The sequence below is a fragment of the Anser anser genome, assembly GCF_964211835.1.
Source record: "Anser anser genome assembly, chromosome: 1".
In the NCBI taxonomy this organism is placed as follows: Eukaryota; Metazoa; Chordata; class Aves; order Anseriformes; family Anatidae; genus Anser; species Anser anser.
The window spans coordinates 36,048,252-36,063,146 of record NC_139720.1 but is presented as its reverse complement, the minus strand read 5'-3'; the positions used below and the strand labels follow the sequence as shown (position 1 = coordinate 36,063,146).

Here is a 14,895-nt window from a genome sequence, read left to right as displayed (position 1 = left end):
TCCCATGTAGTGATGTTTTATAGCGTGGGAGTGGAGTCCTCCACTACTGTTTCGTCTTTGGATTTTGGTTTCTTTTTCTCCTTTCTCCCCCTACCCCGAAGCCCTAATATGGACCCTACCTATGGTTACTAAGAAATGAAAGGGGGGTCTCAAGTGGGTCTACTCTACTTTCTTTTTAAGAGGTTTGCCTAGATGCTGCAGCATGCATAGCTGTGTAATCCAGCACCATTTACTGATCCCAGGTCTGTGCCGTATTTTGGTGAGGCAGGGGGCAGGTAAATTACAATCTAGGATTTCACCTTTGCTTTTTAATTTCCTGCTGGTTTGTGTCCCATTGCTTAAATCGAATGCAACTCCCCTGAGCTCAAGCAAGCAGCCCAGCTCAAGAGCCACACAGCAGGGGCTGGCAGAGACCTGCTGCTGTCCCTTCCCCCTTCTCCTGCTTGTCCCTTCCACGTCAGCAAAAAGTGCTGACCCATGCTCTCAGACAATGATTTTGGTATCACCCCGAGGACTGGGGGCAGGGGCAGAACAAAAGGGAGGACAACACCCAGGGAAAGCATGGGGAGGAACAATTTTGTGGCATGAAGGGAAGCGTGTCCTTCTGGCAAAGCTATGGGGTGAGGTACTCTGACCAAAGAGGGACCACAGGTTATGTTACACAAGCCACAGGGCTCTGTGGCTGTGAGAGTGACAGCCATCTATTTTTCTGATTTTATTTCTCACTTGCAAAATTGCTCACCTTCTCACCTCATCAGTGTCAACAGCTGGATGTGTAAAAGGTAGAGTACGCAGGCATGAAGCGAACAGAATCAGAGCATGAACATTTACTTCTCTTGTCTCACAGCCATTGGAAAACTGCTGCGAAATGTAAAATTTCTGACAACCTTGAATGTTGCAGTCAAGGTCAAATGAGCACTAAATAGCCTTCTAAAAGTCTTCAACATGTGAAGCTTGCCTTTAGTTTAAGCAGTCCTGAAAGGTGAGAACAGGACCAGAGAGCTGTTTCACACTTCGACCACATACACACTCAGTTGTTGCTCACCATTTCACATTAACGGTGTGAATCGGGGCTTTGGTTGGTTTCTTGGCTTTTCGTTTTGTTCCTTTTTCTTTAATGGCACTGTGTTATGGTATAGCTACTGCCATAACCCACAATATGTTACCTGATGCGGATGCTATTCCAGTCCACCTCTTTTTCCTTGTAGGCAGTAGGAGCAGGTTGGCATGTTACATACTTCATGGTCACTTTTTTTTGTGGTGAAATGGACTAAATCTTCAGGAAAAATCTTTCCATGGAAAAAGAAATGTACATCTCGGATCAAAGGCAGAGTCCCTAGGAAAAATAATGATTTTAAAAACAATAATAATTAAATAATCACATCTGCTTGTTTCAGGGCAGTGGGTCACTAATTGAGTGCAAGCCTTATAAACGTTGTTTGTCCCCCCCCCACAGGGCATACAAAACCATTGAGGAAGACGACTTGAAGTTTCCCCTAATATATGGAGAAGGCAAGAAGGTGGGCACGCGTGCTTTCCTCAGACCAAAGGAAGAACAAATTCTCTGCTGTTTACCACTTGATTTAGCCTGTGGCAGTCCACTGTTTTCCACTCAGTATCTCTTTATTTTATTGTTTTGACAGCTTGAAAGAATATCTTGGTTCTGTTATAAATCAGTCTCATGTCTGGGGTGGAGGGAAGAGAGGAGAGAAGTCATTTGTTGTTCAGTTTCATTTTGGTTTTGTTTCATTGCAAGTAACTAGGCTGCAATGAGACTGTCTTCAATAGATGACTTTAAATGTTTCTGTTTTGATTGTAAAATATAACTAGGGTGGATGAAGATAGCAAAATAAGTCATGTTTGCCAGAAATGAAGCAGGAGGATGTTTAAAAATATTTTACAGTGCTCTGAGATGCAAAAACCCTAATTTAGGAAGGGGAGGGATCAAGGCGGGATTTAGGAAGTATAACAGCCCTTAAACATGTTTTCTTCAGCTAGTGTACGTGAACTCACTGTTGAATTTTTCTGATGTGATTGCTGATAGTTTTTCTTGAAAGTAAGAAGCGAACCCTTCCATTTGGGTGAACTTTGTTTCCAATTCCCTGATTAAGAACAGTGAGATGATTAGTGCTGATCCCAGCAAGCTTAGCTGGATGCAGCAATAAGATCAATACAAGGACGCAGTGGTGTCAGTTTGCCGATATTCGTATGCTTGCTGTGTTTCTAAATAGTGCTCCCCTGCTGCATTAGGTTCTTATCTCAGTGCAAAAATACACGCTCTTCAGAATTACCCCAAGTTTTAAAGGTTCGGACTTGCAGCTTATCTCTGAATTTGGTTAGGTTTATAATTATTTGCAAAATGCTTCATGCACATCTTTTTAATTGTCTCTCTTTTTGCCTTATGGAGCCAGGGGTTAGGGAGGCAGAATAATTTTGAGTCAGCCTTGCATTGTTACTGATGCTGTGAGCTCTCCTGTTCAGAAGCTGCTGCAGCAAAGGTAGTGTTTTGGGGGGGTGATGTGCAGGGAGTTAGGGTGCCCATGGGGCAGGCTGCCTGGTCAGGCTCTGGAGAAGCTTTAATGAAGAAGAGCCCAGCACCTCTTGGGAAACAGCTCCTGTCCCAAAGGAGGATGCTTAGCGAAGGAAGCATTAGATGTGAGGTAAGAGCAGACCTGATTTGGACCAGCTCTCCACAGATACCGCAGTGGGCACTGGCACTCTGTGTACTCAGCAGTTTGAGGTGGCCTTTGGCAATTTGCCTTGATGAAGAAAATATGTGGCAATATGTCAAAAGGAAGAGGCCACAGGTTTCTTAAGTGATTAATTAGGCTCCTTATTCCTTTTATAAAACCTGTTTACTTCATATTAACAGTGTAATTTGCTGAAGGAGTGCTCTCATTGATTACCATGGGACAGTGAGGCAACTGAGTTAGATTTCCATAGTCCCAGTCCCTTACAGATGGTCACAGTCTAAGATGGGCATACTTAGACTGGCATGTGCACAAATACAAAATGAGAAATGGAAATGATGTGTGAAAAGTTCTTACATTGATTAGCTATGTTAGATCTCAAGCCTCTGGGAGAAAAAGGGGAGTTCATCCCTAGCTGTGACAGTTGTGGAGTAGGAATGTTATCTCTTTCCATGTCGACACAATGCACGTAACAAGTTTTGATCCCGTTTCTTTATTTCCAGGCTCGGGTTATGGCAACAATTGGGGTGACACGAGGACTGGGAGACCACGACCTGAAGGTGCATGACTCCAATATCTACATCAAACCTTTCCTGTCCTCATCTCCTGAGGTAAAACAGCCAAGCTCTGACTATCTGATTTGTGGGAGAGAAACAAATATACTTACTGTGCTTATTTGTTCTTCCGAAATCTGACTCCATTCTTGTGGCCAATCTCGGTAACACGCTGCACTTCCTAAAGGTGCTCGCGGGGTGATACCCAAAGTTAGTAACTCCCTTGGAGTATGAATGTTAACAATTCCTGCTCCAGTTGTGTGCCTGCCTCTGGTTGCTCCACATCCCAGGCAGAGCACTGATGTCTTCTCACCTTCTTGTCCTTAGTGTGACATTCTGTGTGGCAGACACTCATCTCTCCCCACCTTCATGTGCTCTGAGGCCTGGATCATGCAGCCTTCACAGAAGCTGAGACAAACCAGTGTTCTGCAGAAGGGAGCATTGGATGTCTTCCATGGTAGCATGGCATCCTCCTTTAGGCAGAGGATACCAGATCCAACTGCTAAGTAGGAAAACGCCAAGAGTGTGTTGGAAGAGTGCTTTATGCTTCCATCTGGCTGCCCCTTCACATCCAGTACTTAATTTTTTATGGCGGTTCTGTGCAAACCCAAAATAGTGTCAGAAATGGCAATGTGCATTCCCAAATGATGGCATAAAAAAGAGATTAGGCAATATTTACTATACTAGGGGTAGTGAACCTGCTACTCACCTGTCTGGAAACCAGTTTTAAATGCCTCCATTGTTTTGACTTGCCTCGACACAAACAATTCTAGTGTTTGACCACCATAGACCTTGCAGTGAGGGATACAAAGGCTTTTAAATGGGTTTGAATGTGTTTGGTTATTAACAAGAAACATTCAAACCTCACTTTGTTCTCTGGAACTTTATTCATGTTCCTACATCAGGGAACAGATGACACATTTTCAATAAAATATTAAGCAAGGGCAAACCATCCTATGAGAGCACGAAAAGAGGAGGTTTTGCTGCCATGGCCCAAATGCTGAGAGCCGTCCACTGTGAGCTGCCTTTCCATTGTTTTAACCATACCCAGTATCTGACCTTGAACTTATTGCTTGATACAGCAGCGTGAGAGAATGAAAATACACAAATGGCATAACACTGCTAGAAAGGAACAAAAGTATTAAATTGACCTTGCTTAGAACATCTTTGAGTATTTAGAAATGAAGCACTGAGAGATTCTGGCCCTGAGGAAAAAGAGGCGATCCAGAGACAGCCCCTTCTTCGCTTTTCCTTGATGTCAATCCAGTCCCTTCCCTCTCCCCCTTTTGAGTGTGTGGTGCCCACCACTGGGGACCTGCTGCTGTACTTCTCAGCCAGGCAGGCAGCAGCTCTGCCCTCATCACTCTGATGGTTTTGCTTAGTGCCAGTGCAATGATGCAGTTCTACCTATTTATTTTTTCTTTCTGGCTTGCTGAGACCCAGCATTTCTGGGGAATGTAATAGCTGCAGCGCAGTATCTCAGCAGTACCATCTCTGCTGATTGCTGCTGCTGCTGTATTTGTCTGTGTGGATAAACCGAAGCTTCTCATGGGCTTTTCTGATTTGTGTGCAGTGCGTGTGTGCGAGCGCATGTTCAAATTCTGGAATATGTCATTCAGTTCCTATGCTATCCACGTTTCAGGATCTCTTAACTACTTTGTTAAAGGGAAGCAAAATTAGCTTTGTTTCCATATTCCCTTCTCAGTTAAATTCAGTAGAAATGTACTAGGGCAGCAGGAGGAAAGACAGAGCACCTGCCACCTCAATTTAGAGATGTGGGAAAGCAGGAAAAAAACACAACATAACCTGAATTTTATTAGGAAGTAAAATATGTTCCAACTTGCTTTCCATTACACCTCTTCTCTTAACCATCTCTTCCTTCTCTTCCCAGAGAGGGCTCCAGTGCTTTATTTCCTCACATTCTCTGACTTGTTCTGCCCATATGTGGACACCTTGCACAGAAACCAGCATTAAGAAACAACCTCTTTATGCTGCCATCTGGGCAGCCTAGCGCTTGGAAGTGCAGTGGCCTCAGGCAGCAGTCACATTTGGCCTTCGTGCAGCATTGGATTTGGAATTGTCTTTGTAGAGGTAGGGAGGCACGTTGTCTGGTTTCCAGACCTGGAAAAGGGGAGGCACAGGAAGTGAAGCCTCACAGTGAGTCGTGACATGGGGAGAATCCAAGTCTGGCTTCTGTTTCCGTGCTGTAATTACAGAGTCCTTTCCAAATCTGGGGGCAAGGTGGTGAGTTTTCAGTGTATTTACTGCCAGGGTGACAAAACTCTGTTATGGCGTGTCCACCAAAATTTATCTGAAGGCAAGGTAAGCGTCCGTGTGACTATATCCAGAAACAGGCGTAGAAGTAATTTGGGGGTGGTATGAATTTACATTTTGATAGAGCGCCAGGCTATGGGAGGAGAAGTCATGTAGCCAAGACTGACAAATGTAATCAGGATTCAGTGGCTCAGCTGTTACGAGACCAGATTTGGAGGACTTCTGCAGGTTGGTGAGCTCTAGAGAATTGAGCCTTTTATAATGAACTGGAGTAGCACAAAGCAGGCAAGCTATGGCTGAGGCTCTCTGGCATGGAATTAAATATTTATTTTTCATAATGGAACAGCTCATTTGAAAGCTTTCAGCAGGAAATTCTGCTTTTTAAAGCTCAGCAAGAGCCTTCTTGTTGCAGCGGAAAAGCAGAATTTCATCCTGAAATTTTTCAAGCAGCAGCTCAGCCGTTCGGTGGACGCAGTGTGGCTCCGACAACAGCACCTGGCCCTTGCCACTGGTGAACCCAACGCCACCACTCAGAGCAAATGGTAAGAAGGTAACCAAGGAGAATTCTTCCCCATCCAAACACGTTAATAAAATCTTTGTGACGACTTCACAAATACGTCAAAGGAAGCCGTTTTAGATTCACATCTGCCTTCTGGAGAAATCTTGGGGAATTACAGTGTTTAAAGGAACAAGTGAGGCAAGTACTTACAGAAGTAATCTTTGATCAAAGGGAGTCAAGGTGGTTTAAGGAAGCAAACATCACGCTTTAGTAGCTTGAAGTCCTTCAGGGTTATGTCTACCAGAGAATTAAAAAAATAAAAATGCCGTAGATGATCTTGCCTGAGCACTTTGATTTCTGAAAAAAACATTTGAGAAACTGTTCTGCATCACAGGTTATTAATATAAAAGATATGAAGCTATAGACTAAGTGGAAAGTTGGCACAGTCTACTGGAAATTGGCTAAAGGGCAGGAAACAAAGGGTGGCAGTAAAAAGCTAAAAGGAGATTAATTGGTGAGTGCTGCAGGGAGCAATGTTGGGACCCGCTTTTTATTATTTACATATAAATTACTTGGAGGGTGGTATTGAAAGATCTCGTCGTTTGCCAGTGGAGCCGCACTGGATAACACTGCACATAAAAAGGGACAATACAATTAAGAAAGGGTTTAATTTATTGAAGAGACTGAGTTGATCAATAGTGCAGGCAACTGAATGCGGACTGTTGTGTGGCTTGAATTCCCCCAGGCAGGCTGCTTGGGAGCACCTCAGAAGGCTGCAGGCTCTTGTGCCACTTTGAACAGTTTTCACGCCACAGGGACTCATGTTGGCTGCCTCTTACAAACAGAACTGGCTGGCAAGTCTCAGCGCCTTCGCAGCGCTGGTGTGGTCCTTTGCATGAGCCAAACACAGGTTTTGTCCGGTGGGTAGGTTGTTTGAAATGTAAATATAAAACTGGCCCACCTGCCTATTTGTTGCTTGCCCAAAGCATTTTACTCAGCACTTCTAATTGCGAGTAGGCGAGCAACATTAGAAAGAAATACCTGTAATGAAAAAAGGCACTGTGTGACGAACTGCGCAATGCATATTCAGAAAGGTGTTGTGTGTGACTGTGGGTTTGGTGGCGAGTGTCCACTGCTGAATTTCAGCAGAGATCTGTAAGTACCAGTCGAGAGAAAATGTGGTGTAACCCAACTCTCACTGTCACGGGTGTTGGTGCTGCTTCCTTGTAGTTGGCTTTTCGCATTCGCTGATTGTTGAAGTCAGACTGAACCACTTCACAGGTCTCCAGTTCTGCTGCTCCACGTCAAATAGGACATCAGTGGATGGTAGAAGTATGGTGACCTAACTGGAAGCCTTCAAGGGGTGTCCTGTTGCTCCAGAGATGTTACAGAGGGCGAAAGTTTGCCAGGGCAGTAGAAGGGGCTGGGAGGCTCAGGGGAGCTGGTGGCAGGGCTCTGTGAAAGGTGGAAGCTGGCTCGTTTCTGCACCTGGTCCAAGCAGTCTGTAAGCATAACCTGAACCTATGATAGACTGGACAGCTCTAAAACAGCTCGTTTTTGTCAACAATGTACAAGATTGTGATGTTAGAAGCTTGGTTATTTGTACGAGGTGCTTGCTGCTCAGTGGATCCCTGAGCTTTAGCCATGATGCTATCTGAGATACTTGCTTATACCTAGGAGACTTGACCAGAATGTGTGGTACGCTTGTTGGTTCCTGCATTGCCCAGTTTATCCCCTGAAGCCCAGTAAACTCTGGGCTGTTAAAGGTTAACTAAATTCTGGGAGATGACAACTGCTGCCTTTTGTGCAGGGGGCTTGAAAAGAGAGCTGTGCTGCATATAAGGATCTTTTCTATAATAGTATTCCCACTCAATCTGAATAAGGAGATATGCTCTAATGAAGAGAGTATCTTGCCTTGACTTTAATCCTCTCCAAAGTCCTTTTTCAGCTGTTACCTTAGATAATGAAATGAAGGTTACATTTTACAAATGACCTTTTTGTGCTTTTGAGTGAAAGGCAAACAAGTAAGGATCAGCAGTGAGGTCTAGATGATTGTTTCTCCAGAGCTGCTTGCAGTCCCATAAAATCATAATTACATTAAAAGGTCCAGGCATTTTACGTGCATTTCCTGCTCCATGGCTCCTAAGGGGAGAGTGCACCAGGGGGGAGAATAAAACAGCTCCATGTCTTCTGGCTATGCCAAGTACTTGTCCGACCAATTTGCTGCTGTCGGTGAAGCCCAAGGCTGGAGCAGGATGTGTGACAAGGTGTGCTGCTTCCAAACTTCAGATCATCGTTTCCTCCTGTCTGCCGTGCCGGGGTTGCCACACTTCTTTCATATGGGGCTTGTTGCTGTGGTAATTGAAGTGCTCTGGGAGGGCTTTGTAAGGGCTCCCTGCCGGAGCCTGGGAATCGCAAGAGCAGGTGCTTTGTCAGCTGGAATACAGCGTGTGCTGGAAGGAGAGGTACAGCCACCAAAAGGCTCTTTTTAAAATGCTCATGATGACCTTTGCTCATATTTGGGCTCAACTGGTGGCCTCCCAGCCCCTTCTGAGGCTTCTGCCCCCGCTCCTGGCTTTCCCCGGCCCCAGTGAGGAGAGGGCCGGGGGTCGCGGTACGGGCCGTGAGGCAGTGCTGGTAGCGGCCGTCACCCTGGCTGTGGTGCTGAAGCCAGCCGGCATTTTAACAAAACAGCCTAACACAGATAAGCTTGGGGGTTCGCTTCTGTGCAAGTCTCAAGTGAGCCTCTACCCGCTGAACGCCGTAGAGATGCACACAGCCGAGCAGATAAATAGTTTCTCTCCATTTTGTGGGACTGCTCCCTTGCCCGGGCATCATTCGGAAGCGCAGCGCCTGCCTCGGGCCTGGAAAGGCGAATGAGATACCTTCTGCTATGCACAACGTACGCAATTTATTTGGCAGAGTTAAATGGGTCTGGACAAATAGTGAAAACAATTATTTGTGAATATTTTATTAGAAAATATCAAAAATTCATCAAATGAATTATTCAGCTTCCATTTGACTAGCCCTGCCAGCGATAGGGAAGAGCTTCGCATGCAGACCAGGCAGCTGGGCTGGGGGAGGCTTTGCTTTGATCAGAGGCTTGCTTTGAGCAGCCTCGCTCAGGAACACTTGGGTCCATCCCGGCTGGGTCAACGCTTGTGGGATGTCTCTCATGATGTTTTTTGTGTGTTTTAGGTGAGAGTCTACGACCTCCTGCAGTATGAGCATGGTCCGGATGATGTTCTGATCCTAGCTACTGATGGACTCTGGGATGTTCTGTTAAACGAAGAAGTGGCAGAAGCTGTCACTAACTTCCTACCAAACTGTGACCCTGATGATCCTCACAGGTTTGTGCTCATCCCTGACTTTCTAGTGTCTCTGGAATTAAGAGTGCTTTTTGTGTAGAACATATGATGTAGATAATATGCAGCAGATATGCACCTTTTTATACATTGGATGGAGTCCCTACAGCAAATGTGATTTGGGTTTGTTTTTTTCCAGTTATAACTCAGAATTGCCTACCTTCAAAGGAAAGTTGTGGGATCATGGTATCTTGGCACAGGATCCATCTTGTGTGCTATAATAGATCATATGGAAACTGAAGGAGGCTGAGGTCTTAGAAGAACATGACAACAGGTCTCTGTCTCCAGCAGTCACACTTAACTTTGCTCTGGACAGTCTTTTAACACTAAAGAATTGTTTCTTGCTAGGACCTTATCGGTATCTCTCTTACACTCTATACTTATGGATAAATACTGCGTGGTGTGGGTGCCACTCATTCCTAGTCATGCTGTGGCCTTTAAACCCACCTCTGGTGGGGGATGCCCAGTGCCTGCCAGCTGCTGGACAGCTGTGGTGACAAATTAAGTGCAGAGTTTTATTCTATTTCATGTAGCTGGATTCTGTTTAATTTCATAATTGTAGCCCATGTAATCCTCTTCATTTTCCTGCCTTTATCTCCTCTTGGTCAGTTTCTCCCTTTAAAATACACCATCAAGCAAGCAAAAAACTTCCCAAACTAACTGGAGCAGTGTGTGCCTGGAGTGTCTGTCTGCTGCCGAGTTCAGTGTCACTGTGAATTAAAACATCAAGCCGGAGATCAGAAGTCTCTCACTCCTAAAAGGGAGGATGATGAAAGTGGAAATAGCTTCATCCTCCTCCAGAGATTGTTCTGAAAGGGAGGCGCCTGTTGCTCCTGATTTTAGGCCTGGCTAGCCATTGCTGTCTTCTACCCTCTCTCTGGGATGAGTATGGGTGAAAAGAGCCCTTAAAGCATCCCCAGTTGTACCCATGGAAAGTGGAGTCTGGGACATAAGCAGTGGGATATCTCAGCAGCCAAGTGAGAATGTGCTGGACTGTGTGAGAGCTCGTGTTTCACTTGTTTAGATGTGGCGGCTCTTGAGGGTATGGGGAAAACCAGTCTCAAAATGCTTTATGTTTCTGTTATTACTGAGTGGTCATCTTCATGGGGTGAGCCCTGTTCTCCATCATCAAACGGGAGGACGCAGTGGGTACGGACACCCTGACGGCCACTTGGGTTTTAAGGTGGCAGCCACTCCAAATCACAGGCCCATCTCTACTTCAGCAAGCCATGAAAGTTCCTCTGCCCTCCCTCTGGGAGGAGATCAGGCATGGTTAGTGAGGAGCACTTCCAGGGCACCTGGCACTGTGCTGTGCAGATCAGCTGTTCAGTGGAGGTAGGAGGAGACCAACCCAATTGCCTTCCCATTTTTCCCTAGCACTGTTCAGAGATGGTAGGGAGCTTTTGCTCTGAATTCTGCACCCCTGAGTCTCCTGTTGCAAACACAGCTAGTATAATGCAGTACCTGTGCCCTACTCTGCCTCCATTGTCTTTTGGTAATTGGGAAAGGTTGACTCTTCCTACAGTCCTGGCTGGGCCTGTTAGCTGTGAACACAGTCTGGGTGCACTGTGTCGGTCTTGTTCCTTCTGGTGTTTCCAGCACTGGAGATAGCCAACACTTCTGTTGCAGTAGGAATGGGAATTCCTTGTTCAATCTGCTTGACCTTCAAGGTGTGTAATTTCTCATCCATTATAGAATACTCATAGAAGTCTTAGTGAAGAAAAAATAATATTTTCTTTATTTGATTTAGATTTATTTATGCTGGTTTAGCCCCAATAATTGTGGGGGATTAGTCTCGTTTGTACCAGTGTGAGTACGACACACTCCAGAATTGGGCCTGCTGTATTACGAGTTAGAACAAACACATTTATTAGTGTTTGACCTATTGGTCTATGAATGGACATCTGAATCGAAAATTAATTTGTTCTTTTAAGTAACTTTGTGCCAGGTCATTTAGAGGCTTACAAATAGTGGTAGCAAGACATTTCTCACGCTAGCTTGCAAAAGGTAATTAGAACAGTCCCTCATATAGTTTACAATGATATTTATGAAAATTACCTTTGTGGAATTGCTCTTGCTGCTTGGTTATAAAGAATATTTAAAGGGTTTAAAGTACTGTGTGAGAGGTTTTATGTAATTACTTCAGTGGTCCAAATGAGGTATAACTAATGAATTTACAATAGCATAGCAGCTCAGACGATGGAGTTGTGTTCATTCCTCTCCCTACTCAGAGACAGGAAAATCGTGTTTGCAGCATTATCAGTGTTGTGTTTAAAGGAGATGTTATCCCACAAAATGTCAAGTTCTGTGATGGGTGCAGTAACAGTCTGTGGTGAGGTGATCAGCTGGAAATGTAAAATCTCTAGGGATGCAGAAAACATGTCAATATGTAAGGGGCTTGCCCCCTGGGCTTGGTAATGCCATGGTCTTCTGAAGAACCCACCATTTGGAGCAGCCCCTGGACCCTGGATCCATCTGACCCAGTAGCCTACTTATTCCCTGACAGCAGCATATTTAACAAAGAGAAAGGGGAAAATAAAAATAGGAAGATTTTAGAGCTGCACAGTACTTATCTATTATGTAATTAGCTCTTTTAGGGAACAATATCCCTCCCGTTTGAATTAGAAGTCATTTTACAGCCTGATGGATAAGAGCTCATAGCCCTCCGGAAAGCTCTTGGGACTCTCTCCTGTTGGTATTTACTGTCAGAGCTCTGAGTGTTTGTTACCCACAGAAAAACATTTCTGAATCCTGTCAAACGTAACATGTGCCTGGGCATCTCCAAGTGCACAGGGAGTGAAGTCTTCACCCAGCCATGCAGACACAGCCTCAGGGGATCTGGGCAGCGGGTGACGAGAACAGACTTGATCAGAGAGCAGCTTCTCCGCGAGGGCTGGGCAATGCTGCGATGGAGCGAAGGAGCCAGGCTTGAGCTGGATTTCTTAGCCAGCTCATTTCTTACGGGTACTGTGGCCCACAAGAGCATGAAGGCGACCCTGAGCGAAGAACAGGTGGTAGCGACACACTGCTGCTTTTTCATACATCATCTGTCTGAGAAAGTATGAAGATGAAGAGAAGCATGAATCTTGACCATTTCCTTCGGCTGCACTTACACTTACACACTGACCTTGGGAATCTTTTATTTCTCATCCTCCCTCTTGTCCTTCCTCTCTCTCACCCCATGTGGAGATTTATGAGGGTGCTGGGGAGTTGCTCCACCTCTGCTGTGTGTGAGCGGATAAGAAGCTGCTCAGACAACAGCTTGTTGCCCCCACTGCCACCGTTTCCCCTGCAGTACTTTCACTGATCAATACTGAAAGCTTGAGCCGGAGAAAATATATATATATTTATTCTTAAAACACAGAAGTTGTATTCCAGCGAGGCTGTTCATTAGGAGGAAGTAGATACTTTAAAACTACTTCAGCAGTTCTCTAATGCTGTCTTGACAGCTGAATCCCAAGTTCAGAGCGCTGGAGAATAAAGCATTCAATAATGGACTGCTGCTGCTATTCATCTCCAGGTACCAGAAACTCGCCCCATCTCCTCTAGTGCCAAGCTGAACAGCGTCACTCAATTCAGCTCTGTGCTGGGAGAGGAATACGTTACCTCGCTGCTGCCTTCACCTTTTCCTTCTCCTCCACTTCAACGTGCTGGTTTTCTTGTGTATTTCACAGTCTGTACAGGAGGATTTCTGGCTTCGTAAAGACTTTTTTATTTTTTATCTTACCCTCTCCACACATTAAGCAGCACATCTTTACACAATAAAGAGCAGTACTTATTCCTTTGTACTCTTTAGATGTGGGGAGCCCTAGTTAATTAGAAAAAGAAGGAAGGCAAAGTTTTCTCCCAGAATGATGGGTTTGCTTCTCTTAAATTTTGACAATAGCTGAGAAACCCTTGAAAAAGATGTTCTTAGCCAAAACTCTCTTAGCATCAGACATGCTGTGAATAAATATTTCAGTTTCTTGCCTGCCACGTGGAGTCCTTTTGTTCTTAGCCCTGCATCTGATTTGGGGATTTGGGAACTGAGGAATGCAAGTAATGTATGTTTGTTTCTTTCCCCTTGGAAAACAAAATTTCATGTCGTTATTAGGACAGTACAATCAGTGCTTCTTGTCACCTCCTGCTGTTACACCTTGAGGTCTTTGGTGCAGACAGATCTTGGAACCTGCAGACAGCGTCTGTGCAAGCGTGTGTGTTAGAGTTCGTGACTTGACTGGTGCAAAATGACCCTTGGGCCCTCCTCTTACGGCTAAAAGTAAATTTTGTGTCAAAACTAGAGAGACCTGGAAATGTTACCACTCCTTCAGTACCACTAGGAGCAGGTAGTGCATTGCTTCGCAGAGCATTATTTGGATTTAACATCGAACCTTTTGTGTTGTGAAACATTGGTTTATTTGCAGTAAAAGTAACTTTCTAGTAGAGCAAGTAAATCTATTCCTGATTCAAAGGAGTTGTTTGAGCTTAAGGAACCAAAATTGTACAAACAGGACGTAATAAATTGGGTATTTCTCTTCTGTTATCCCAAGAGGGTGAATAATGTCTCTTTTGATAGCATTTACATTTAATAATTCATTCTTTGGTGAAATTATCTGGTGTTAGAACACTCCTTGGATACTCAATTAATAAACCCCTTTTTTGTCCACTGCTTATGATCAATGGAGGCGCTGTTCTTTCCTATGCCTCAGATGAGATCTGGGCAGATCACTTCTGGACAAGGATCCTCCCTAGGAAAGGGAGTCTTGAAATGCCAACCCTTCTCATCCTTCCTGCTTTCTTTAAATTATGCAGATGCGCTCTGCTTCTGATTGTCTGTGAGTTTGGCTTTACAGAGAGCCCCTCATCACATCACAGGCTGATACTTAAGATTTAAATAAAATACAGGCAGACACAATATTGAATGTGTGTCTTTTTTGTTCCTTTTTTTTTTTTGAGTCTCTTAACTGTTCAATTAATTTTTAATCAGCAAATCATAGAGAAGCTTGGCTCCACCCAACTAAATTCAAAACATCTCAGGCAGGTGTTGGATTGAGGATTGATTGGAGTACTTGTTCATCCATAATGAGATTTCTTTCGGAGGAAACTTCTAAATTAGCACACAGATGTGTTGATCTAGTAACAGCAGGTAAAACGATATGGGATGACATATCTGATCAATATTGCATTGGGCTCAGGTTTGTTGAATAAGGACTCATTTTAGAAATAATCCAGTTGTAAACAACCGGTTCTCCATTCTGGCTGGCGCAGGGCAGAGCACTATCTCTGCACCACTTCTTGCTCTGATACCCTTCAGCCTCCAAGCAGCATCTGGTATTTTCTAAGGACAGAAAATAACTCCCATAAATACAATGCCATTCAGCCCAGCACAGTCTGGGAGTTTTGAAGGAACATGAAACTGTCAATATTTCACTAAATTAAGCACTTGACAACTCACATTCACACAGTTTTCATTGAACTCATAAATGTGAATGGATTGTGGACTCTGTGAATCTGGCTGTATTAAGTTTCTTTTT

At 44.5% G+C, this 14,895-nt stretch overlaps 1 protein-coding gene across 2 annotated transcripts in view; it reads left to right on the top strand.

Annotated features, from left to right (window-relative positions):
* The window catches only part of PPM1H (protein phosphatase, Mg2+/Mn2+ dependent 1H), a 139,220-nt gene that overhangs the window by 118,715 nt on the left and 5,610 nt on the right, over window positions 1–14,895 (top strand). For both annotated transcript variants that reach the window (XM_083814478.1, XM_083814479.1), the window contains exons 7-9: window positions 1,457–1,520; window positions 3,194–3,301; window positions 9,216–9,367. In XM_083814478.1, the coding sequence (XP_083670604.1) occupies window positions 1,457–1,520; window positions 3,194–3,301; window positions 9,216–9,367 (324 nt within the window). The remainder of the gene's footprint in view (window positions 1–1,456; window positions 1,521–3,193; window positions 3,302–9,215; window positions 9,368–14,895) is intronic.